The sequence below is a fragment of the Cardiocondyla obscurior genome, linkage group LG10 (assembly GCF_019399895.1).
Source record: "Cardiocondyla obscurior isolate alpha-2009 linkage group LG10, Cobs3.1, whole genome shotgun sequence".
In the NCBI taxonomy this organism is placed as follows: domain Eukaryota; kingdom Metazoa; phylum Arthropoda; class Insecta; order Hymenoptera; family Formicidae; genus Cardiocondyla; species Cardiocondyla obscurior.
In genome coordinates this window covers 6,926,183-6,952,922 of record NC_091873.1, presented here as the reverse complement: position 1 = coordinate 6,952,922, position 26,740 = coordinate 6,926,183, and the positions used below count along the sequence as shown (strand labels likewise).

Genomic DNA, 26,740 nt, shown 5'->3' with positions numbered 1-26,740 from the left:
GCACTGTCCATCTCCCGCGAGAAGATCGTGGAAAATACCGCGGTGGGATATGCGCAAAAATCACGAAATCAAATTTGAGAGAAAAGAAAAAAAAAAACAAACAACAAAAATACAAGAAAAAAAAAAAATTTTAAGTAGTTGATTAAACGGAAAATAAATCTGTTTATTTGCAAAAAAAAAAAATTGGAAATAAAAGTGCGTTTAAAAGGTCTGGGACACCCTGTGCATAGAATATATTGCGCAATATATATTTAAAAAGAAGTTCGCAGCCAGATGACATTTGTGAAGTGGCGAGAAAAGAGACGTGATAGTCGATAGCGAGGGCAATAAAATATCTTCACTACACTAACGAGCGAGCCTAGCAACTTCTCCCTGGAACGTGGCTTCTTTACTTTTCGGCTAATAAGCACGCGAGACTCGCATCTTTCGCTCCGAGAAACCATATTTATGCAACAGAAATGGCTCTTCCGATGTATGATTATTTATATCTATCGTCATTAAATGCGGAAGATAAATTACGTCGTAAAATATTAAATTTAATTTAATTTCCTTCGCTAGATATCGTCACCTATTTTGTTTTCGCTTGCGTCTTTCTATTAAATCTCGAGATAACTATAAGCAACAATCGAATATCACAGAGATTATTCTTAAACGACTAAAGACCGACGTTTATTATTTCATCTTGAATACGGAGAACATTGGCGAGATGTTAAAAATATCGTTCGCAGAATCTATAAAAATAAAACGAACAACGGGCTTTTAGGAAAGTGGGCACTGCACAGATTGAACTTATGGAAACGGAGAAATACAGAAAAAGAGACAGAGAGAGAGAGAGAGAGAGGAGAAAAAAAAAAGAGAAAATACGAAATGATGCGGTAGATAAACGACAGAAACTCGTAGATTCGCTACGGGATATCGCGAAGCTCATTGCCTTTCATGAGGGCGGCGAGAGTGTTTCCAAGACCGATGGTCAATTCCGGATCCCATCCAATTCTTTTTCGTAAAGTACGCCGCCTGGACGCAGATTATAAATAAAGATGAAGAATACATAAACGCGACCGACCGGCAAGCTCTCCGGGGGAGAGGCTGTTTCTTAATTCCCGGCGACACGTGCAATATAAAGCGCGTCAATTTTACTAAGTGTTTCGGACGGACGTAATAATTCGTCGGGGGATAATCAACCTAATGCAATTGAACGTTCGTCAAAACGCATATTTAACATATTTAAAATATCGTTTCGAGAGGCTACCTCGGATTCGATTTTCCGCGGTGACCAAAAAGTCCCGTTCTCGCTCGGAAAGTTTCCGGCGCGCGCGAGCGACGGTACCTTCGACGGATTCCCTTCGGCGAACGTTTGGTATATTTCTCGGAAAAACCGGAGATCGCTTACGTTTTCGCCGCGAATTGAATTAACCTTACGAGAGGCCGCGTTTTCCGGAACGCTCGCTGCCGTATTAATTATAGCGGCGCGGAGTCAAGGAGCGAGCATCTGCGGATGACGGCGTCGTCTCGTACGAGGCGGCGGCGGGCAAGAGATAGAGCCCCCAGAACGAAAGGGGTCGGAAGAAAGGCGTTTCGGTGGGGTAAGGAAAGTCCCGCAACCCCTCGATGCCGTGGCGAACAATAAAGAAATTCCACGATTTTCCGCGGGACGATACCAGCCGCGAGAGCGCACGTTGTCATCTTCGCATACCGGCGCAGTTCGCTCGCTCGTTCAACGGTGAACGAAGTGCGGGGGTTCTTCGAGTTAATGAAATCCATCGGCGCCCAAGCCGAGCCACGCCACGAATCGACATCATCTCGCGCGTGGGAAGCCATCCGTTATCGTTTGAAAAATTAAAAATTACGAGACCTCCCCGACCCGCGCGCTTGCCCCCGCTAACATCTCGTCTCTCTTTCTCTCTTCTTCACTTCTCCGTTACAGGCAAATCGATTTCAACGAATTTCGACTTTTCTCTCCTACGCTCTCTCTCTTAAATCGCGCAATTTGAAATCAATTGTTCGAATAAATGAAACTTAAAAGCGTGCAATTATGCACTCTCCGTTTGAAATAATTCCTAATCTGCCTACGCTTTCAATATTAATACAGACGAGCAGAGTTTGATACGGTCAAAGTAAAATGTGTCATAAAAATATTGATGTATCGTAATAATACAATACTTTTTAGTTCAGCTTGTTTTATTAAAAAAAAAAATCTTTTTTAATTTTCTTTTTTAACCGTAATGTTCAACGACATCATATTGATGATGTATTGCGCTTGATTCTGCTCGTTCGGGTGACCGATACCGGGGGGACGTGACGGAGGGTTAATGATTTTGCGGGATGACGCGATTGAGCTCATTGAACGGTTCAAGCTTCTCGCGAATTAGCACGTGCCGCGAGATTGATTGCCAGTTGCCACGAGCAACCGCAACATCGACCGATAGGCGGACATCTTAAAAAAAAAAAAAATTACAACGAGCAAAAGCTACGTCAAAATGGGCTCTACTCTCTTTCGGTCGATCTAATCGCGCCTTTTCCCTTAAAAAATATCCGTTCGGAGGGAGAGAAACGGCGATGTTCTTCGTGAAACACGATACGTACGGGTTATATATCTTAGCCCGCTTTTATTTCCTTTCGTCTCGACGCGGAATTTGACATGGGACTCGAATCGTTGGACGTTCGCCGCAACGGAAGACGAATTGGATTCGCGGATGGTAGCCAGGTAGAAGCTGTGCCTCTTCCAGAAATGGACGAAACGTTCAGGCGGGCGAAACCACCCCGCAACCGCCGCCTCATCTCGAAGATTAAATTCGCGACTGCCGACAAGACTGCGTCGACGGCGAGCAAAGACGGCCGGGCCCGGATCGTAACTCCGCGACGTCACCGTGCATTTGCAGGTAGTGTCGGCTCATTGAATTCTATTCATCGAGCGCCCGAGTTGCGCATCATTCAATTACGCGTTTTCTCAGTCCTGCTCCCTATACAGCGAAGGGAAAGGCCAGACTTTCGCAGCGTCTCCTCTCCCCATTTCCGTACAATGGATTATTTGGCACCTATTGTGCTCGATGACGCTCGTGCATTCGGCGCTTATCGGCGCGAAGATTATCGATAATTTGACGCGTACTTAATTAAAATTAATTAAAATCCTATCAGATGGCATTTAATAAAATGGAAAATAGAACTTTACATTCGCGAAGACTCGACAGATCTGCATGTAGGCAATTAAATCTCTTCAATTTCTTTTTTTTATCTCTTCCGTAGTATGTGCTCAAGTAATTTTGCGCTCAATGTTTTATAAAATTATGTCAATTTATAATACAATAGCCGAACTAATGTCGCATTTTTTTTTATTCTGTTATAGGTGTCTCTGAATGATAGCTGATTATACGATTCAGTCAGAAGATTTATTCAGGATGACGAAGAAATGTCGACTGAGGCATGATTATTTTATTTCGACATATAAAAAGAACGTAAGGAACATTCGCTGTTTACTCCTTGTCGTCGCTTACTTTATGAAATTGGATCGTAATGAAGTTTCAGTAAAATAATGTACAAATCAAGTTGATTATCAAGATCGTCAAGTTGATAAACCCCAAAGCGAAACAAACTCCTAGGGGGCTGCGAATTTATTTTCACTTGCTAATGTCGGTCCTTTTCGGCGTTACAAATCGTACAGTGTACCATAATAAATGCACATGTAATTACTACGTCACAAAGTCCATGTACATACGTTTGAGAAAAAAAATATATTACATGGAACATGCAAAATTTAACACATTTTATAAAGCAATCGTAACTAACGACGAGTGATTAAATTATCTGCTTCTAATCTGCGTTTTAATTAACAAAATTAATCGAGGTTACGGAAGATCGTTGACAAAACCGGCCTCGGGGCGACATTAATTCCGTCCACCTAGACGCTCTCGTTGTTTCAATGTCCTTATATCCGCGCTAAATTCTTTTACCGCGCCGACGTAAATCTTCCCATTCGTCCCTACGCAAAAAACCCGCACCGGCCAAGTATCAATTAGTCGCGATTCCTTTAGCAACAAGTTGCACCTCGTGTGTTTTCTCCAAGAGTTTCCTAAAATCAACAAGTGAACTCGCTTCCTGCCAGGAATTTCTATATTGCTTTCGCGTTCGACTCCACAGGTGGCAAACTAGCAACGAGAAACGACTTTCCGGAGGACTTCTTCGCGCGAAAGGGACCGGCTGGGCTCATTTGCCGATCTTAACGAGCGCAGTATTCGGTGCGAGCGGTCTCGTCCCGATTAGTCTGCGTCGAGAGACCTGGCTCTTTACTCGTGAATGTCCGAAATGGTCAGCGACGCAACGAGCATACATATCAGCGCGCGCTATCTTTGTTTCCGGAATGCGATAAGAGCCGTTTTAATAAAGAGCTCGAATGGGCGTTGACGACTTATATAGGGAATTCTTCGCGGTCTTTGCATTCCTTTGTTACCCCGAAGTAAATTCCGCGCAAATCGCGCCATTCCTAAGCGACAAAAGTCGGGGGAGTCTTGACGTTCATTGTCCCGAATTTAAGAAAAAATTTATAAAATAATTCGCTACTTATTTTGTATTTTTTTTTTTAATTTTTTTAGAATTCCAAAAGAGATTTACTTCGAATAGATTTTCTGTACTTAACGGTGTTAAAATTTGCGAGAAGGGATATAATTAATTACGTTAAACGTGAAGCTATTTTTTTTTCTTCTTCTTTTTTTATGGAATTTTAATTAAATACTTTGTTGTTCCTTCGATAAGATTAAATTTACGTGAGCGAATTATTTTAGCCTTTGTATAAAATTATATGTTATTCCGATTGCAAATGGTAGGCTACATCGACGCGGAGTGAGAGAGAAAAATGAATAGCCGTTGATAGCGCAGATTCTGTTGAAGACTGACAGATTTGAGAAGGGATGAATCGCGGGGGAGTGGATGATACAGAGACAATATGGGAGGGCGTTGACAATCGCTTCGATGGAGGGAGACGAATGATCGGATATATATCAAAGTAGGCCACGGGCGAAAGAGAGCCTCGCAGAGCAACGAAGAAACGAAAAGAGAAGCGGCCGATAGAAACGCGGAAATAAATTCAGTTATCGCTTTCGAAAGGGGAAGAAACGAGACGAAAAGTAAGAAAATTATTGCGCGCAGTGGATGCGTTATATGCGCATGTGTGCGCATCGAAGAGAGAGACCGCGCGGTCGAAAGGCACGGATGGAGGCAGAAGCGCACGGAAAGAGACGGAGAGCAGAAGGGGAGGCACGCGAGTTGCGAAGGGGTGAAAAGCGGGACACCCAGTAGCCATGCGCCCTATCGGCGGCTGGGGGCTTCTGGATCTTTTCGCGGATCAAGAAGAGGACGTCGAAGAAGCACGGGAGACGCAGACGGTGGTGGGCAGAGAGAGCGACGGCTCCGAGCCGGCACGAGCGAGGTGAGATGCGCCCTTATCGCCCTTATCGCTCTCAGACGTCCGCGCAGAATTTGTCGGGGTGCTGCGACACTCCTCGCCAACCGGGCCGCGGCCTCGACGACTAGCAACGATAGCGGCGATACAGGACCGGAAGAACGCTCGCTGCGGCCGAACCGACCGATCTCAGTGAGTACCCGCCCCGCGCAAACGACGCGCAATTGATATAATTTATTTCGACGTAGCCGGCATAGATTTCCTCTCGGTGTTCTCGCGAAATCCACGTCGATCGAACACCCGTTAATCCGCACGCCGACCGGGGTAGACGCGATATAATAATATACACGCAATTTCGCTTATCTGTCGGGTCTTATCCGCTTACTCTTTTATCCACGCCGTCGCTTATACTTAATCGCAAGAAATACGATAGCTATTTACTTTTAGTACGCGTCGCGATTTATTGGACGCGATATTCCTGCGCTCGATTCGTACGGTTGTCGGCGCTTTATCACTTTCAATGTAACACGCTAGCAAGCGCGAAAGAATTACAGCCACGTTCGTAACCTTTGGGGATATAAGAGGGATAAAGAAAAACATTTTTTTTTTTTTTTTCGAAGTAACCGAGAAGAGAAATTGTATAATGGTTTTAAACTATCTTTTGTGGCGTGACGCGGAAAATAGTTGAAAAACGAGAAGATTTCTCGGGGACAAAATTGTGTTCGTATTATCTTATTTGTTACGTAATATTGTCTAATTATTTGAAACATTTCAAAGATGAGATATAATTGGAGCGATTAATATAAACGAATTATCGCGCTACGAAAAATTTAATTAAAAATTTATATTGCGGTATCACGCGCTTAAGTAGTGCGTTTAGTAAGCACTGCATTTAACCAAATTGCGTTAATTAATACGAAATATTAATTATAATTAATAGATCGCCTATCTGACGCGCGACGATATTACTCCTCGATAATAAGCTGCCTCTCGCACGGTGCTAATAATATATTAATTTATCGTCGCGTACGGTCTCCATTCTTTATTTTGCAAAATAAAAAAGAAAAAGGGCGAAATTTAATTTTTCCCAAAATTACATTGTTTTAAAGTAAGGCGTTGTCTAAAAAATAAAAAAAAACAAAAAAAAATTTCCTCCGCGTCGCGACGTTAAACGGTACAAAAATCGATACAAAAATTTACATTACGGTTAATTAAATGGGAATTTGCTAATTGCCAAAATTTCCAATTTAAAGTGATATATGGAAATGAGAGCTAAATTGTACCTTCGTACGTAAAACTCGACGAGGCAGATGTCAGTATCACATTGTTGAGTCATCTACGACCACTACATCAACGTTTCGAGCGTGTACCGCGGTATTATTCGCCTGCCAGATACGTTTACGGAATCTTTAGCCCACGGGGTTGACACGTCATCGAAATGACCGGGACGCTTCTGGCTGTCCCTTGGTTCTCGCGTAACACCGGATTTCCCGATCGTGATCCGCGGCTATAGAACAAACGCCCTCATTTCCACGTGTCACCCGCAAAAGCCCCTGGCACCTCTGGATCTTCCCCGGCAAGTTCGCGTCAAAGCGGTCAGATCGAGAGAGTTGACGCGAAAGATGAATTACAGAAGACATAGATTCTCGCGCGCGTTTCAGGAGACCCGCGCGCTAAAGGCCGCTCCTTTCGACGACGTCACTTCAAAATTACAATATCTTTCTCCGCGCGACGCATCTTATCTCGAAGCTGAATATCGCAACGTGGAATGTTAAATTTTGCGCAACTTGGAAAAATAAAAAAAATAATTCGCTAGAGCCTTGCGCGCTATTTTATTTTATTTTTTTTTTTAATTAAAAAATTTCTGGAAAAACTAAAGAGATTCGGGCAGCCTCGATGACTCAAGATCGTAAACGCGAGACGAGAAGACGATACTATCATCCCTTCGTTTCTCGTTGTCGTCCGGCTTCTGACACAAGGACAAGGGTAGCGAGAGGGTTGGAACTTCAACCTCGTAAGGTTAATAGAGTGATCGGTAACAAGGTTATAAAGCAATCTGCATAACCCTGTCCAGTACTTTACTCGACCTACGGGTTTCACGTTACTGCGAGCGGTGTCGTAATTACCGTCTCTAATGCGATTACCGGATCGACAAGACCGGCAACCGAGGGACTCTGTAAAATCTTTTTCCGGTTTTTAATTGCTTCATTTTTTTTTTTTTCCTTATAATTACTTCTCTTTCTCGTAAATCTCGATAAAAGTTTTAATTATATATACGAAAAATCAAAATTGATTTATGTACACATATATATATTTTTTTTTGGGAGGTCTCTTTTTTAAATTCGCTAAGTTAATAATTTTAGTAATTAATTTTGGTCAGACTTTCGAGGTAAATTAAAATATTGAAACAACAAACTCAAAAACTGCAAGAAACCTTTATTTTAGAATAAAATTTTTTTTAATTATGAAATTAAATTGGATGAAAAGTGACAGATACCCGTTTAATTAAATTATTTATTTTAAATTGGCCAAAGTGCAATGCAGAATATATATATATATATATCATGATTTGTTTAACCGGCGAAACGTATCAAGAAAGAACCTATAGAATGACGGTAAATTTATTTACGCACGATCGAAGACGTAATTTTATTTCTACATCTCCGTCTCTGACCTCGTCTCGTCTGAAGTCTCGTTTCACGGCTATCCGAGTTTGATTTACATCCGATCCCTTCATCGCATTTCAATACGCTACGGAAGAAACGTAACACATTGCCTGGGCTCGAGTCGCTTCTAATTTTGCGAGAAGCCAGGCGTGAGCTAAATTGAAATTTATCTACGAAACGGTACGGAAATTACAGATTCTTAGACAGCATTGTCGCAAACGAGCGTGTACAGATGCACCTTATTCGCACACGACTTACGACCCTTCGATTTTTAATTCTCAAAAAAATTATGTTGCTTGTTAATAATAAATTTGAAAATAATTTTTATTTGCTTTTAAATTAATCGTTAATTTTTTTTTTTCTTTCTTTATGATTTATCCGAGAAAAGTATATGTAACTATTTTTTTTTTTTTTAGAACATCTTATATAAAAGATTAGTCCTTTTACTAAACCTCTGATCTAATGAAGACGTCTTCACATCTCGTCTTTAATTAACAGGTGGTGCCGTTGTTACAATCTGGCGGACAATCCGCCGCGAGACAGCTGCCGAGATGTGCGTGGAGTATCATTGTTAAATTGTGCGTAACATGCGACGTACTCTGCCTAATGTGTCGGAAAAAAATTCAGTTCACCGCGATAATGACGATGTAAGTAGATCATGATCTGAGATATTGGTATTAACGAGAGCGATGCACACCTTATTAATGCGCGAGTGACAAAAGAAAAAAAAAAAAAGATCTCGATTGTTGCCACGGAAAAAAACCTCCGTCGCGTTCGGCAAAGGCCAAACTCGCTTTGGCGCACTCGGGTTAACTTTCCGTGCATGGAAGTTCGTCGAGATATATTCGGGGTATCGGGGAGATTTACCTACGTAGTGCGACGATCGACGGACCGACGGAAGAACCTCGCAACATAGTGATTTTACACGAAGATAACGTAATTCCGGGACGAGACCTAACTCGCTTATCAGGCAATATTCGCGCGACAAAGGAAGGAGACCGAAACATCCACCGTCTTCGGCGTAATTGTTACGAATTACGATGAAACGTCGATAAGGCGGAAGCAGAGAGCGCGTCAACGGGATCGCTAACATTTGCGCGTTAATGTGTGTGTGGTAGGCCTAAAGACTTCTCAGTGCGAGTATCCGACGGCTAAGTATTTGTTAGATATAAACCCGCCCAATTTTAGATATCAAAGATTTTTTTTTTTTAATGGAAATTTAAGAAAAAAAAAAAATACAACTGAATACAAAAGTTTCAAAGTTTCACACGTAAAGACGTGCAATGTTAAAGACGCCAAAATCTCCATTCAACAGTTCGGTCGTTGACCTACTTGTTGAGACCCAAAGCAACAGATTGCCCTTTAACCTATTCTTATCTATTCGCGTCTCTTCGTCGCAAGTCTTATCGATTGATATTTATCAATTGCTTCGGACGCAATTAATTAATTAAATAAAATTAAGTAAAATCCAATCAAAATTAACGTTGAAAGATACTTCGAGAGAGATTAATTTCGCGTTGATAAAAATGTCTGCGAATAGCGCAGTTGGGAGGCAAGAGCGGCACATCCGGTACAGCGAGACGTAGCAACCAGAACTAATTGGTTCTTAAAGTAAGGGACTAACCCTACGTAGAACGCAACTTCGGAACAGTAAAGAGAACCTTAAAGGACCGCTTCCCTTCTATTATTCTCTTAACTCTGCTATTGTACCCGCAAAAATCAATTTCAACATTTGCAATTGGAGCGAGATATAATAATAGTAATAATAATCATTAAGAAAATCTGACCGACTACTTTTCGGAGCGCGTTATCCCGAAAGGACGGGATTTTCTGTTTCCCTCGTAATTAAACTAATAACTCCTCGACGGGCCCCGCCAGTCGCGTTACAGCAATTCTTAACGTGAAATTTTTTTTTTTCCCCGTGTACGTGAAAAATTCTAGCGATCGCGCGTGCGTGCGATTCGCACGCGGAAACGGCTGGCCGCGCAGAGTGGTCACGTTTTACAATAAATCCCTCGCGCCCTGACGGCGGACACGACTTTTCTATTAACCGAAACGACGGAAACTTTGGTCAGCTGTGATATCTTGCGCTGCGCGGCGAACGATAATCTCCCGTGTCGCCCACAATATTCGCGCCCCAGCGCGCCGGCGATCCGCGCGCGAGTCGACATAACGAGGGTCGATGAGTCGGCGGATACCCGCGACCACTTCATCAAGCACCGGTGCCGAGAGTCGCTGTCAATCGCAAAACGACCACCCCAATCACACCCTTTCAACAACTCGCGCGAGCCTGTCACCCGTCTCTCCAGAATCCCCGGCGTCTATATCGCGAGCTTTATCCGAGTGCCTCGTTCGAAGCTCGCGTCCTCATACTCGCAATTACGCGTAATTAAGTAACACCTAGCGATCACCTTGTACCTTAAGATCCAGTTGACGGGAAAAAAAATAAAAAAAATAAAAAGGACGAAAGTAAACGCGTGACGGAGGAACTTAGAAAGTTGGAATAACCCGCCTTAAGAAATAAAGCGTTATGTTTTCACGTCAGGTGCAGCATAAAATTGCTTTTCTTCGTAAACTGAGTGCTGGGTAAAGGAAGTTGTCCCTCGATCGCTAACAAATTTCTGCCGAGAGGGGACGCCAACAGTTTGCGATCGGTGAAAGGGATTAAAAAGGAAGCTTTTCATATACCCGTCGCGTTTTAAAAGGGCAGGCACATCCATCGCGCTACCTCGGGTGTGGCGGGAACAAAACGGGCGACAAATCGGCGGGCAGTCGCGAAGAAGAATGAAAAAAGATCCCGGTAGAAATGAAAGACGTACGAAGTTAGATCGATCGGAGAGAGAGAGAGAATGCTCCCGATAGGAACGGCGCGTATAGAGACGCGGTACGTTCAACAACCCATCGCCCCTACGAAAGCCAGTACAAACAGAAGCGCGTCTTGCGGTCATTCTTTGTCGTAATTACCAAGAAGATAAGAGCGCGGATGGGGAAGCGAGGGGGGGGAGGGGGAGGGGGTGGGAAGTAAACGGAAGGGGATTCAGACGGGAGTCAGTCATGGCGGAAGGTAGCGGAGCTTATAAGTGGCACGAGTGGGAAACGGTCTTTCCCGAGAATAATGCGCACGGACCCCGGGGAGTTGGCTTTCAGGAAAATGCTGATTGCTTCCCCGGCTCTCGCGTTCCTTTTCCCTTCGTACCAATTCTCCATCCGCCTATCCTCCTACACACCGCCCCCCCCTCCCCCCGCGCGCCCCCTTAGCCCTCCACCCTCCTCGCGCTATCAATCTTCGACTTCGTCAGTCGCGGAGATGTATAACCCGCCCTTTGAGTATGTTCCCGATTCCCCGTGGCTCCTTCTGCCTTTTCGACCCTCGCGCAAGTCCTTCTTATCTCGCGACACCACCCGCACGCGGTTTCTATAAAAATCGGACATGCCGAAGCATGCTCATTGGCCTTATTACTCGATAATCTTTCTTATTTTATTTTATTTTTTTTATTTTTTCTTTTCCCACCCTGAACGAGAAAAAGTGGATCGCCGCTCGGTAAGGCTAGAGATGACGGTCAAAAGAGTTCTCTCCTTGTTCAAATTACACTTTACGCTCGAGTTGAATCAGAAGTAAGAGACCAGCCGGCCCGATAGAGAGATAATGAAATCAGAATTACGTTTTGATTCTCTTTACGGTGAAAATTTCTACGCGACGATGCTTCTTAATAAAAATAGGGTAAAGTAGCGTGCGGGTGAACGCGCGCGAGACGGCGCGCTGAAAGTCGCAATAGCCTTTGATGCCTGCCTTTTCAGAGGGCGAGCGTGAAAATTAGATGGACTAAAAGCGTGGGGTAACCGAGTTATTACGAATAAAAGAGAAGCGGGACGCGAGCGCGCGCACCCGGAATGTGGAACCGAGCGGGCAGGTACTATTAAAAGCCTGTAATTAATGCGGTTAATTGTATTGCGTTAAACGAATGTTGAGTCGATAGCCCTTGCCAACGAGGGAAAGCGGAAGCTTTCTAGAAAACTTCGATAATTAAAACTATTATACTTGACACAATCGTGCAAATGTCACGTGTTATCGAAAGAAGAAAAAAAAAATTTATGCTCGAAACTAACTTATTTTTCTCGTACGATTTAAATAAAAATGTATTAAAAAAATACTTGTACGTTTCTGCAGTATTTAAATAACATTTTATTTATTCAAAAAGTGAATAAAAATATATTTTATACTGTTCTAACTTTTTCCCTTTTTTTCTTTTTTTTTTTTTTCTGTAAAATTTCTTTATAAACCTTTTATAAAATCTACTTTAGAACATCATTAGCTTTAGCGCTTTATTGAGGACTTGAAGCTTCTTTTAAACGGAAAGTAATCTTCTAAAAATATTAAATTTAAACGTATGGCTTATTTTATTTTTTTTTTCTATGTTAAACATTTATTTATCTTTGGGATAAAAATTTATTATTATATTTATTTAGTGCAAAAATAAAAAATGGATGATACCAAAAAGAAAAAAAAGGTAAACGCAGATATAATTGTGTGCGTAAAATTTCTTTCTACAAAGACGAGAGAAAATTTATTAGAGACGCGTTTCAAACCTGACTTCAAAGATGACCAAGATACGACTCACACAAACCGAAAGGAAATTGCGAGGGAGTAAATTGTAAATTTTGACCACTTTTCGCAATTGACAGTTTTCAGCGAAGACGATTTTATCTTCTGTTAAGGCAGATGTGCCTTTTCCGGCATTCAGACCATTTCGTCCCACTCAAGATTTCTTCCAATAGAAAACTACTTGCACAATTTTGCCGAATATTGCTTATGACTTGAATAATATTATTTAAAAGAAAAAACTCTAGTATCGATAACTATAGAGACCTATCTTAATTTATATTATTTATTTAAAAAAGAATGTAAATGATTTAAGAAATTAAAAATGAAATAAAGTTTAAACTTTATTTGTGAATGAATAAATGTGGATAAAATTTCTTTTTAGCGTATCTGCCGCTAAATCATTTTTATTTTATTTTATTCTATATTTTAAAAAAGAATATTTGATTTAGTATTTAGTTTACTTTAGTGTCCGCAAATGTCTAATAAAATATATACGTTCTCTATCTATTCAAAGCTACACGGAAACACGAGAAAATTGTAATCGGTTAACAGAAAGCTGATAGAAAAAGTCTTCGAAGGTGAACGCGATAAAGTGTCGACGCAATTCTCACAGAATTCGATTGTTCACCTTCGTGAAAGGCCGTTCCGTTCGGGATTCATTGAATTCGCGTAATTTCTATTTGCCCACCCTAATTCACGAAAAAAAAAAAAAACCGTGATAGAAGTAGCGCCATGCCAAATACAAATTGAAATAAAATTGTATTTGTGTCGCTATCAAAATCTCTTATTATTTGTTTGATGTTACAGAACATTAGGAGAAGGATAAAATTTGAGAATGGGAGGTGCGGACTGGAGCGGTTGGTTGCAACGATGCCGACAATCTCGGAGGCTCGTTCTCGTTATCGTGGCCATCGCATTACTACTGGATAACATGCTGCTGACGACCGTAGGTGAGTAACATTTTACAAGTGTATATTACGAATGTGTATATTACGAATGTGTATATTACGAATGTGTATATTACGAATGTGTATATTACGAATGTGTATATTACGAAGGGCTTCACGTTTGTCATATATATGCGAGATAACTCGCCCCTCTCCATTCTCAATTTTTATTTTTATTATTACAATAAATTACAAAAAATATACCCGTCAAATCGGGTGAAATGATTTTTGTTTTTGACTCACCGACCGATGCGCAGCAGCGGAGTTTTTAATTCTGCTATAATCTGTAACAAAAAGAAAGAACAAATTTAATTATAGAGACTTCCAAGTAATTTTTATTGTTGAAAAAAAAAATTTATACGCGCCTCTAGTGAGTTTATTAAATGAGTAATTAAAAATAAAATTTTCTGTCTACAAAACGAGGCAGTTATTAATTTTGTGTGAAAGAAAATTGATTTTTACCCTGGGGTTGCTCCGCCGATGCATGATGCCTCCAAGACCTCGTCATCCTCTCAGCTGGGACGTGACGAGTCATCCTTCCGCGAACTGGTAACCCGCGACACTCGCGACCGTGAATTTATCGCGAAAGCTAATTATTAAACCCTATCTCGCGCGTTACTGTACGAGATTCCCGTCTTAAAAAATCTAATAGCATATTTTACCGCCCGTTTACTGATTCGACATTTCCGCAAACGGCCGACGAACTGCCGGCAGTTCGTATATTTTGTAATACCGGCGACAATACGGCACTTTCAGTTCATATCTGCAACAAATAAAAATTAAAATTAAAATTAAAAATTAATTTACTTAGCGTGAAAATTACCAAGCTAAGAGAATACGTATTTTAGAAAATTATACGTACCCTTGGGTTGCTCCGACGGAGCCCGATGCCTATCCGAGGCCTGCTCCTCCTCTCAGGATGATGGACCGGATCCTCCGTTGGCACGTACCACATCCTCAGCATCCGGGATAAATCGAAACAGCGCGACCTTGTACGGGACTCGCGAGGAAATCAACGAGCCGACGACTTTAGTTTCTCCTCCGGAACTTTATCTGAAACAGAACACGTGTGCAGTAATTAGTACCGTGATTAATTAATATTCTCAGAATACTGAGCCCGACTACCGCGACGAGATCGTACCTACGATGCGTTCTACCATGCAAATAAAATCATAACTTCCGTGCCGAGTATCGGATAGCAGATATAACATACGCAGGACGTACCCTTTAATGATGCAAGTATTTTTCCGTTCCGTACACAACATTCCCGACCGCGAGCGACCGACCGGAGACCGAGAGCTTCAAGGACAACACGCGATTACCGCACACCGAGTGTAATACATACGCAAGACGTACCCTCGAACGACGCAAGTATTTTTCCGTTCCGTACACAACATTCCCGACCGCGAGCGACCGACCGGTGACCGAGAGCATCAAGGACAACACGCGAATATCACGCACAGAGTGTAATACATACGAAAGACGTACCTTTAAACGATGCAAGTATTTCTCCGTTCCGTATAGAATATTCCTGTCCGCGCGCAACCGACCGATGACCGAGCGCTCCAAGGTTTCACGTGAACACGGCGTGCCAGGCGTACCACACCTCCGCTCGCATCTGACTTCCCCCACCTGTCTCCCTCCGCCGCCGCTACGCTGCGCCACTAGTACCTTTTTCCTGTAATATAAAATTAAAGTGAATAAGACTTGAAAGTAGTCTTCTCGTTACAAAAGTAAATGATGCGTATCCCCCCAATGAATATATTCGCGTCTCTGATTAGATTAATCTACGAACAATTGATTCAGGCCCCCTTCGATCGATCTCCGAACAAACTAGATTACGTTCGAGTACACGCAATTCGTACAATTACAGCATTACCTTCTCCTTGTCCGTGTGCGGTGTTAAAACTCTGAGTAATTCTTTCGTCTAGACGGCGACGGCGGCTAGCGTGAGCGACCTCAGTGTGGTATGCGTCGTAATTTCACACGCGGTATCGCAGCACATACGCAACACGACGTTCGGTTACCGAGGTCTCAAGAGGAATGCGCCCCACTCCTACTTCCCGTCCGCGGCGGCCAAGGGAGGGGATGAGTAGAGAGAGACAGAAATCACGTACGCTACGTACGCTAGCCGCCGTCCCCCGCGCTCCCCGCAGCAAAGCGATTTATTTGTTTTTTAATATACGCGAAAGAATTATTCTAAATTCTAACGCCGCACATGACAAAAAGAAAGTGATGCTTAATGCACGAATAGCATATTTCCCAAACGCACTCAAATTTGTTAGATTAATCAGAGACGCGAATATATTTAACGGGGGATATATCACTTACTTTTAAAACGAGAAAACTACTCTTGAGTCCTCTTCGCTTTAGTTTGAAGTGCCGTAGGACACGCGCGCATATGTATATGCCTGTGGTTTAACGTTGAAAATTATTATATGTAGATCGGTTTTCTTTAACGCAAAAGGAACAAGGGCGGACTTATGTTTAATTCAAAAAAACGCTTATCGCACTGGACCGGAATGTCGAAAGAACGTATGGACTTTTGTGTATCGCCAATCCGGTTAAGTAGTCCATGCATTTATGCAGCGCGATCGTTTCACACGAATACAGGACGTCACGCGTGTCGAACAAATCGCAGAATCCACTTTCAATCGTTGTGAAAAATAACACCTCATTAATTTGGTGTCCACACATATATATAATATAGTAATGAATGAAATAAATTTTTCCCATTACATCTAATCTATTTTAACAAATTTTAACGTTTAATAAAAAAAATATCTTTGCTACTGGGATTGCAAATTATTTTTTCGTAATTCTAAAATTATTTAAATATAAAATCTGACAATACATTCAGAGAGATCGTTCGGGATGAGAATGGCCAAAAAAGAAACACGCTTGGAGGTGCTGGGATTTGAACCCAGGACTTTCAGCATGCGAAGCAGACACTCTACCACTGAGTTACACCCCCGATTAATAATGTAATTCTTCGATGAGCTCTAGAATGTGATCTGCTTCGCGTGTACTCATAAATATATTGCCCAAGATAAAAAAAAATATATATACAATTTAACAACATATTTATTAATTAATTTTAATTAATATACTAGCATGCAGGATTTCCGAGCTTGTCGGATCTTTCGACGTTCTGTTTGCCTCGCACGAGTTATATTTAAAAATATTTAAAAATAATTATCTTTCATATGTATATGAGAAAGAGAATATTTACAGTTCCAATAATACCGGAATTTCTCTATGACATCAAACATCCTAACGCAACATTAAGCGAGCATCTAGAGGGAAGCGCATCTCATCAAACTATGGTCGTCAGCACTACTTCCTCAACAACAACCGCAAAATGTACTTGTGCTCCAAACATATCGGTCGGGTCTCCGTTGGAATTTTTACACGTCACGACTCCTCCTACGAATCTATCGGGTAAATTGCGCTTTGTCGCATCGCCTCTTATTGCAAACGAATCAACAAAATAATAACTGCGCTAATGACGTTATTCTGTCGCAAATGTCGTTAACAGATACTATTCTTGTGAACGGTTCGCTTTAAAATAATTATAAGCTCGCGTCGAAAAATTTAGAGACGTTACATTGGGGGAAATTATATTTTAGAAATTGCTACAACCAACTATACATCGCCGGAAGCAAGGGAAAAGGAACAGAGACATCGGGAATTACTGGAAGAGACCGTAGCAGTAGGAATGATGTTTGCTTCCAAAGCTTTTGTTCAATTGTTGGCTAATCCAATAGTTGGACCGTTAACTCATAAGTGAGATTCGTATTTTCCCAAAAATTTCTCTACAAATGTCGGTTTTCTTAATTCATTAATTTAATTTATTAATTAATTAAAAATAAAACAGTGAAGTTCAAAGTAATAAAAATAATATATACTAAAATGTAATAGCATTTAGCGTTCAAAGTTTTAATCCATCGTTTATTTTTAGGATTGGATATAGCATACCTATGTTCACTGGATTCATTATCATGTTTCTATCTACACTAATCTTTGCTTTCGGACGAAGTTACGGCATACTTTTCTTAGCTCGAGCCCTCCAAGGCATCGGTTCATCCTGCTCTAGTGTTTCTGGTAATAATCTGTCTTTTTAGCCCGCAATTAATTTAATATTCGCAATTAAAAATATTAAAAATAAAGATAATAATACGGCATGCTTATACGTTCATTAAATCTATCTTTCTCCTCAAGCATAGAGATAGTTTAGTAGCAGAATGTTCGTCCACCATCTGAACAACCCGATGAAAAGTTTTCATTTCCAACCATTAGAAAAAAAAATTTCTAACGATCTCCTCGTTTTTGTTTCCTACCAAAATTTTTATTTTAAATTAGATTAAATCCTGCTTTATCAAAATTTAAACAGAAAAAAATATGCTTCGGTATCGCACGATTTTTAATTACACGATAATTTGCTAAGTAAAGTACAAAAAGATTGCATCGGCCGGGAATCGAACCCGGGCCGCCCGCGTGGCAGGCGAGCATTCTACCACTGAACCACCGATGCTGTTGAGAGGTAGGAACCCTTTCTCTAATGACGTAGCACGCGATTACGTTATCACGTCATGTATAATTTCCCCGGCAGGTATGGGTATGCTGGCGGAAAGATACCAAGATGACAAAGAACGCGGTAACGCGATGGGTATCGCGCTGGGCGGTCTGGCCCTTGGTGTTCTTATCGGCCCTCCGTTCGGTGGAGTAATGTACGAATTCGTGGGAAAGTCCGCCCCGTTTTTAATCCTATCCGCGTTAGCCCTTGGCGACGGACGTAAGTATATAATAAATTAAATAAAATAAAATTTTAAGGAACTAAAATTTAATATAACAACGACGCTCAATAATTTCAAAAACAAATATCAAGTGTTGCAGCTCTTGATGCTTCAGCCGTCAGTAGTATACACTGAAGCAGAGCCACCGTCGTTAAAATCTCTTATCACTGATCCCTACATCGCTTTAGCGGCCGGTAGGACAATTATGAAATTAAATATTAAAACATAAAACGCTCTGTTGTACTTTAAAGTGAGAGGAGTAAGAACTGTTAATGTTTTAGGCGCGATAACGTTTGCAAATATGGGTATCGCTATGCTGGAACCGAGTCTGCCTATCTGGATGATGGATACGATGGGCGCGAGTCGCTGGAAACAAGGGGCCACGTTTTTACCGGCGAGCATTAGTTATTTGATCGGGACGAATCTTTTCGGACCGCTCGGGCACAAAATGGGAAGGTCAGTCCACCTATCTCATCCGCTTATCAAACACGATTTTATTACGACATACATGCTCTTGTTACAGATGGCTAGCTTCTTTGATAGGACTCGTCGTTATTGGTATCTGTTTGATGTGTGTAAGTATGCCTACGTCGCTAATCACTGACAATGATAAAGCGATTAGAGCTAATTCAATTCTATTAATAATTTTATTAATTTACTATCAATTTCTTTTATAGATTCCGCTCGCCAAAAGTATCGATCATTTGATTGTACCAAACGCGGGATTAGGTTTTGCGATCGGGATGGTAGACAGTTCGATGATGCCCGAATTAGGATATCTGGTTGATATAAGGCATACTGCTGTTTATGGAAGCGTTTATGCCATCGGCGACGTGGCATTTTGTCTCGGCTTTGCTATAGGTACGTGATTAACTCATGTATGCAATATTTGCATAAGATAACACTCTCGGAAACCCACCTCCAATTTCCCTCAATAAAAAAAAATAAAAAAAAAATATATATATATGTATAATAATTTCAGATTAAAACTTATACATTCGAGTTGTAATTAAAAAAATATTACTCGTCAATAAAAGATAACGTCAGTAATGTACCGGAATATAATTGTAAAATATATAACCGACGAGATAAGCAAATATTAATTATTATTTCAGGCCCAGCTTTAAGTGGAACTTTGGTCAACACCATTGGTTTCGAGTGGATGCTCTTCGGCATAGCTATACTAAATTTCGGCTACGCACCTCTTATGTATTTCCTAAGGGCGCCGCCAACGAAAGAAGAGAAAAAGGTAAAATTTTCCTAGTTGTTGGATTTTTATTTTTAATTCTTTTTTTTTTTTTTAATGCGTCAGTTTTCAAGAATTTCTCACTGACTCCGATTCTGTGCCGTTGCAGTCGTTAATAATTGGCGAAAAATCATCAGTGCGTTACGTCACGTATCAGAATGAGGAAGAGGATCAGTGAAACAATAAATCTAAGCATTTTTTATCAATATTACTTAGAGCGTACTTATTTTCTTTTCCGTTTCTTTTTTATGATATATCATAAAAGTTGTCTTTCTCTATAGCTTCATTAATTTCTTAATGTATTTTAGTTTCACGATAATTCTTTATCGACTAACACGACAATAACGTAGTCCCGTTCTTTATTTTCCGCGTTTTACTTTCCACTTTTATTACCAACGCAATATTCGGATTCCTTTTACTTTAATAAATAATAAGAGAAATATAAAACATCGACAATAAGCGCAATTGTTGAAATGCACTTGATAACACTTGGCAAATGTGTACATGATAAAATTATTTGTTATCGGGAAGAAATTTTCTCAGTGGACCGTCAATAATTTAGAAAAAGAAAATGATAAAATGAGACGGAACGATAGACGAAACCAGCGAGATAAACTTAAAGAACCGTGTGTTACACTTGGTAAATATAAAACTATTTAATTGTCTAAGAAATGTCGAGAGATCTCGCACTCTCGAATATCTACAAAAATAGAAGTAGTCGTGATAGGAACGAAGACATAAAAAAAAAAAAAGTCGTTGTCTTTCTGTGTATTCTGCATCGTCGATATTGTTGTTACGCGCATACGTAACGGACGGTAGACTTAAAGCCTAAAAAAAATGAAAATCGGGGGGAAAAAAAAAATAATAAAAAAATATTAAAAAAAAAAATATCTCGTTATATCGTAGCGTGTGATAGCGAAAGATATATATGTTAAACGTTTCGCGATATATGTTGAGAAAAGAGCGGGTACGCGATGCAAAAGCTACCCTTAATTAAGTGTGACGGCTTTAAATTCAGGATGCATATTATATACTATGCCTACTGTAAAGATAAGTGCATGGAAAAATTATGGCGTTGCCCTATTAAACGCAAATCGAATTAAAATCGATCGCTGGTAGAATAGTACACGTGTACGTTTAAACGGAACGGAACAGGATACGCTAATCGATATCGCGTGATCGGTATATCGGTGCTTACGGTGTGCTCTTCGAAGTGAAAAAAAATTTGCGCTAAGAAATTCAGCTACGTTTCAAGAAGAACCGCCCGATTTGGTTTCCCTGAATGGCTGCAGGGAAACCGGCAGCAAAGACGGTCGGGTGTTTTAAAGGGTTCTTCGTAACTGCGACACGGTGATTACGAGATTACACACCTTTGTACTTTCCTTGATGAAGCAAAATGGCATTTAACGCGAAGTGCCCCGGCGCACTCGATCTACCGAAACTCGCTGATCTCATCGCCGTTGAAACGAGATGGAATAAAATGCGCGCGTGTGTACGTAAGCGTGCGAGAATGTAAAAGGAAAGTCGTTCGCGTTTGTGAAACAAGTCCCGATTTCTCGATAAATTCTTCAAGATTAATTTTCCGTTTCCAAGCGATTACAGTTATCGATGCATGCACGAAAGAATGTATGGAGAACATCGTGGGATTTGCCGGGATAAAGATTGATATCTGAACTAATATAAAAAAAAAAAAAAATTAAAAAAGAAAAATAAAGGATTGAGAGTGAAAATGAGAGTGAAAGTGAGAATGAGAGCGAAAGAGAATGCACTAGGATAAAAGTAGGATAGAGACGAGATGCGAGTCGTTTGCGGGATTTGCGAATTGCATGATAAACTTTATGAGGATTCGCCGCGGGAAACTCTAGTCGCGACGATTTATTTGGTCCACGATTCTGAGCAGACGGTAATTCTCGTGATCTGCCGACCGGGCCCCCACGAAAATAGAACATGTTCGTAGAAGCAATATAGAGAGTAGCGTAGCAATATTATCCATATGTGTTACGACATATACATCTAAAAGCAAGTATCTATATATGTCTTTTCATCTATACGTGGTGTAAACTCTGTGGTATAACGTTAACTTCAAGCTTGAAAAGATAAAAGATAAAAAAGAAAAAAAAAATAAAGAAAATTGTCGTGTATTTATTACGTATCGGCGTCTCATTACTATTCGTGTACGATGTGTATGAAATAAAAAAAAGTATATACTTGTTGAGATCCTAAGCTACTAGATCCGAGATATTTGTCGAGTTAAATGATACAGTTCTCGATATAGCCCAAAGTAAAAAAAAAAAAGGAAAAAAAAAAAAATGAATTAATAGGTGTATGTGATTAAATACATAATTCCGCTTATCGACTGGAAACGTTATCATCTCTAATTACGAGCGCACGCTTGGCAACGCTTTGTGACGCTGCGGGAGCATAGATAAAATATAAAAGGTCTAGAGACATATTTAACGGGAGCTTTAGAGTTCTTATTAAATGAAACAAAATGTGATGACATATTTCTGCGTTGGTGTCTCATGTTCAATCGGTAGTTAAAGAAATATACTTAAGCGGGGCCTGAGAGACGCACATCCGAGACGTACGATCGCGTTATAATTATCACGGTGTTAAACTACAGCTTTCCACCGCGGATTCCGAAATACACAGGCGAGTGATAATTTACGCGCCTACTCCCGGTATGAAACGCGAGTCAATTTGATTCGCGAATTCTTTGCGAACGCTCGCCTCGCCGACTTATATTTAAAAATGTATTTGAAAATCTGTATGAAAAAGGAAGACGCAGCGAGCTGCAGGAGATGAGTGAAAAACAAAGAAATGTAGAAATAATGTAAAAAAAAAACAAAAAACAAAAAAAAAAGATATGCAAGAAAATATGACGATTTTTCGAGCCGCGCATGGATATAAATTCAAATTAAATCTAGTTTTAATCTTTGGTTTCTAATTAAAATTATTCTGATTTCTATCATATTTTTACAGTATAAATATTTCGTCTCGCCGTGTAGTTTGGCGCGATTAATATTGTTTCTCGCTTTAATAATAATAATAATAGTGACGAATAATATCTCCTGTATTATCACGATTTGATGTTGTTACGTGATCTCAAGCTATATTGTACTATATCGCATAAATATATCGCACAATATATTTCAGCTTTCCCTTGAATGTAAATAAGTGAAACTAATTAACACTGAACAATGTCGCCGCTGAGATACCTTTAAAAAAAAAAAAGTGCCGACTTTTTATAATTTCTATTTCCAAGTTTATTTAAAATTTACTCTCACTCGCGACGTACGCGTATGTGATACATACGAACACACGTGATAAAAAAGAAAAAGAAAAAAGAGAGAGAGAGAGAGAGAGAGAGAGAGAGAAAAGGAAGAATGGATTTTTATAAATGCGCGAGTTGTACGTCGAGGAAGTAGTGAAACACATGGAAATTATTTCACATTGAGAAAAAGTACCTAAGAATTATTATAATTATTTGCAAGTCTCTCCTGTAACTAGTCAGTCTGTATCACGACTCGACGGTCATCACCGGCCGAGGTTTTATCGTACGAATTGCAGATGCAATCAATGTGACTGTGTTAATCGAGGCGAATCATATGGAGACGCGTGTACTGCACTTGTTTGGTCACGCGACATTTCGATAAGTGCGGCATAATATATACGATACCAGTCGCACACCGTTGTAACAGATAACAGCTGTTATCTAGCAGGCGTAACTTGACCGAAATTGGCCGCTACTTGGCGAGAAAAAAAAAAAAAAAAAATTATACGTGTAAAGATAATCCGTTCGAATTTTATAAATGTGACGTTCAATCAAAAATTGTCCTCCCCTCCCTCTTCCCCCCCCCCACCCTTAGAAGAAAACGAAAAAAGGAAAGAGAACGAACGTTAATTAGCGAATTATTCGTTGGCGGCTGCTATTGTGAACAGACAATAAGCAATGAGAAAAATTAAGTGCAAAACCTTCCCCGTGTTCTATATAAAGGCCCGATCAATCGTTGTCTTGTTATAAAAAAAAATTAAAAATGAAATGACAAACAACGTTGGCGAGTGGCGATCAATGACGATACATGGTTAAATAATGAAATTAATAAAACACATTTGCACCAGTTTTGAATCTTTGATCTTATAACGATAAATTTCTCTCTTCATTAGGAAGGTATTGGACGACGCTTGTCTATATATTATCGTTAATACTATAGTTTTTTCGGCAGCAGTAAAGTTTGTCGTAAAGTCACAGTCTGTAAGGTACCTATTTAACGTCATATCGTTATATCGTAGATATCTAACAAGCTGGTATATGGGTCCGATTTTAATGCCTGCGTAATAATCAAGACAAAAGAAAAATAAAAAAAAAAAAGAAAAGATTTAATAAATTATCTTAAAGCGTATTTTATGTACTTTTAAATGTTGTTATATCATGCGGTTAAAATTGTTGCACAGAGAAAAATATTAATTTGCTGTCAAGAAAAGTAATTACTTAATTTGCCTTCTTTCATTCAAGTTCATTTAAGATATACATCTTATATAAAACAATAAGAAAAAAAAAGAAGTTAATTTCTTTTCATAGAAATAAATTGTTAATTTTTTTTTTTTTTTTACGCTGATTCCATGCAAACTAAATATTTATGTGAATATTTTTAACCGAAATTTATTCAAATGCAAAATTTATTTTTCTCTGTGTAAAAAAAAAAGATATTTAGCGTGCAGCTGATAATCTTCTTCGAAAGAAGGAGACTAAACGTGCGAAATAATTAATAGAGATGGATGGGAACCGCTTGTTTGTATATTTTTATGCTTTTTACGTAATTAAACGGCCGGCCCCGAGAATCGCCAGATTTCTCCGCGAGATTGTACTTGAATCATTGACGCTTGTACGAAATACGTTGTTTGAAAAATTGTAATGATTTATATATAAACGCTAAGACGGTTGCGAAACAAATATGATTATGAAATGCGTATATCGTTGATGGATCGATACGAATTAATTATAAGATGAAAATATGTCTACGACAGAGAACAGTAAGGCACTTCAACTATTTAATGTAAACTATGTAATATTTATTCTGACATATATATGTGTTTAACGTGTTTATGTGTATGTAAATGAGAATATATGTTATATCGAATAAATGGACTAAATGATCTCTAAACTTAATAACTGTCGATCTCGCTCATCGACAATGTAAAATGTAGAATATTAATTATCACAATATATATATATTGTATCATATGACATGATACAATATATATAATTGCATCATATTATGAGATTTTAGTACTCACCCTCTCTCATCCTCTCTCATCCTCTGTGTTTCCCCACGTCGCTGATTCCTTCCAATTCCTCTTCAACGACATCGGGGTGTGATTCATCGTCCGCTGGTGCTGCTGGATCATGTTGAAAGTGAAGACTGGTGGCTCGCAGAAGAGTGGTGGCTCGTAGAAGAGTGGTGGCTCTTGACGAACTTCGTTGAAACTGAAATAAAGACATCGTCAATTAGAAATTATTGTCAGAGAAATTTCTAACAACACGGATCAGTTTCATTCTCGGTTTAACTTGTCCTTTACTTTTTTCTAATTCCTTGAATTAGAATGAAATAAAGGACGAGTTAAATCGAGATCGAAGTTAATCCGTGTTTGAGAAATAGCACATAAATGTAGTAGAGACACGTAAATTTGCATATGTACAAAAATTTGAAGCGGTAGGTTCATACTTTCGTAACTTACTCTCTCTAAATTCCGCTTCGACGATATCGGTGCGACCGCTGTGTTTCATCGTCGTTGATGCTTCTAGATCATGTTAAAGGTGAAGACTGATGGCTCGCAGAAGAATGGTGACTCGTAGAAGAGTGGTGACTCGTAGAAGAGTGGTGACTCGTGGAAGAGTGGTGGCTCGTGACGAACTTCGTTGAAACTGAAATAAAGACATCGTTAATTAGAAATTATTGTCAGAGAAATTTCTAACAACGCGGATCAGTTTCATTCTCGGTTTAACTTGTCCTTTACTTTTTTCTAATTCTTTGAATTAGAATGAAATAAAGGACGAGTTAAATCGAGATCGAAGTTAATCCGTGTTTGACCAATAGCACATAAATGTAGTAGACACACGTAAATTTGCATATGTACAAAAATTTGAAGCGGCAGGTTCATACTTTCGTAACTTACCCTCTCTAAATTCCGTTTCGACGATGTCGGTGCGACCAGTGTGAGCCATCGTCCATTAAGTGCTACTAAGCCGTTTTGAAAATGGAGACAGTGGTGACTCGTGACGAACGTTAATAGAACTAAAACATCCGACGGTTGTAGAGACTGGTTGATCGAGAATTTAATTAACTTGTATGCGTTAATAAAATAATGACTACGCTCGGCAGCTTTGCAGCTGTCGAAAAAATCATAAATTTAATTGGCGTGTGGCTCCCTGAGTCGATCAGAATTAGGTGCACACACTCATCACTCATGATTTTTGCAGCAGTTGCAGAGCTGCTCTTTCCGCTGACCGTGGCTAATGTATCGTACCTACATATGTTACCTCAATATAATTTCTGATAAAGTAAGCCGCGTCATGTCCCTCTAACAGCAAACTGATCCAAAGATCGAACCGATCGATCAAGTACGACGTGTGCTTCGGCGACGATAGTTTACGTATGTGACCTTACCGTGGTGTGTGTTTAGTCTCACACGAAGCGCATGCGTCGTGGTGCGCCGGCGTGGAGGACTAGAGGGGAAACGCGCTCTGTTACAATTTTTTACGCCTCGTGCATGACGACGGACACCACACCAAGATCACGTACGCTACCGCCGTCGCCGAAGCACATACCGTATCTGCCTTTCAGTGTACGTGTCGCAGCTCGCAGCAAGTCGCAGTCGCAGTCTCGGAGATCCGTTGTCAGAAGGCTTGAAGTTGCTGGGTAGAGGATCCCTCTCTTACGCCGTCGGAGTGCGAACCTGTGAATATAACTGAAAGATGGCGCCACGCGGTTACATCCATTGTAGATCCGGCTTCAACAAACGCAAGTGAACGACAACGCTTCCATGGGAATGGCCCAAAATCGCGGGAAACGCGTCCTGCGTCAGGAGA

At 40.2% G+C, this 26,740-nt stretch overlaps 2 protein-coding genes, 1 long non-coding RNA gene and 2 other non-coding genes across 9 annotated transcripts in view; 1 reads left to right on the top strand and 4 right to left on the bottom strand.

Annotated features, from left to right (window-relative positions):
• The window catches only part of LOC139106230 (uncharacterized), a 75,686-nt gene extending 61,083 nt beyond the window's left edge, over positions 1-14,603 (bottom strand). Inside the window, exons 1-3 of one of the 2 annotated variants that reach the window (XM_070662798.1) lie at positions 14,471-14,603; positions 14,071-14,371; positions 13,852-13,892 (exon numbers count right to left, since the gene is read on the bottom strand). In XM_070662798.1, the coding sequence (XP_070518899.1) occupies positions 13,852-13,892; positions 14,071-14,094 (65 nt within the window). In that variant the 5' untranslated portion in view covers positions 14,095-14,371; positions 14,471-14,603. Of the gene's footprint in view, positions 1-13,851; positions 13,987-14,070; positions 14,372-14,470 lie in introns of those variants that run through there. The other variant, XM_070662803.1, reaches the window with a different exon arrangement.
• Vmat (Vesicular monoamine transporter) lies at positions 4,783-24,795 on the top strand. 2 transcript variants are annotated; one of them, XM_070662796.1, is made up of 13 exons: positions 4,784-5,584; positions 8,557-8,705; positions 13,469-13,611; positions 16,843-17,049; positions 17,238-17,394; positions 17,570-17,712; positions 18,221-18,403; positions 18,497-18,598; positions 18,686-18,860; positions 18,928-18,979; positions 19,082-19,265; positions 19,520-19,653; positions 19,760-24,795. In XM_070662796.1, the coding sequence occupies exons 3-13, from the start codon at positions 13,497-13,499 to the stop codon at positions 19,826-19,828; spliced, it is 1,521 nt and encodes a 506-aa protein (XP_070518897.1). In that variant the 5' UTR covers positions 4,784-5,584; positions 8,557-8,705; positions 13,469-13,496; the 3' UTR covers positions 19,829-24,795. The 2 variants fall into 2 exon arrangements, with proteins under 2 accessions (XP_070518898.1, XP_070518897.1); XM_070662797.1 differs by lacking the exon at positions 8,557-8,705 and having other exon boundaries at positions 4,783-5,584.
• LOC139106233 (uncharacterized) lies at positions 14,624-26,631 on the bottom strand. Of its 3 annotated transcripts, none has more exons than XR_011546315.1 (5): positions 25,828-26,631; positions 25,390-25,576; positions 24,949-25,138; positions 15,097-15,286; positions 14,624-14,661 (listed from the first exon to the last, which is right to left on the bottom strand). It is a non-coding gene; the product is annotated as an uncharacterized lncRNA (long non-coding RNA). The 3 variants fall into 3 exon arrangements; XR_011546314.1 differs by lacking the exon at positions 14,624-14,661 and having other exon boundaries at positions 14,965-15,286; positions 25,828-25,946; positions 26,192-26,631; XR_011546313.1 differs by lacking the exon at positions 14,624-14,661 and having other exon boundaries at positions 14,965-15,286.
• Positions 16,511-16,582, bottom strand: Trnaa-cgc (transfer RNA alanine (anticodon CGC)). The gene has a single exon. It is a non-coding gene; the product is annotated as a tRNA-Ala (tRNA).
• Positions 18,072-18,142, bottom strand: Trnag-gcc (transfer RNA glycine (anticodon GCC)). Its single transcript has one exon. It is a non-coding gene; the product is annotated as a tRNA-Gly (tRNA).
• Positions 26,632-26,740: the final 109 nt, after the last annotated feature.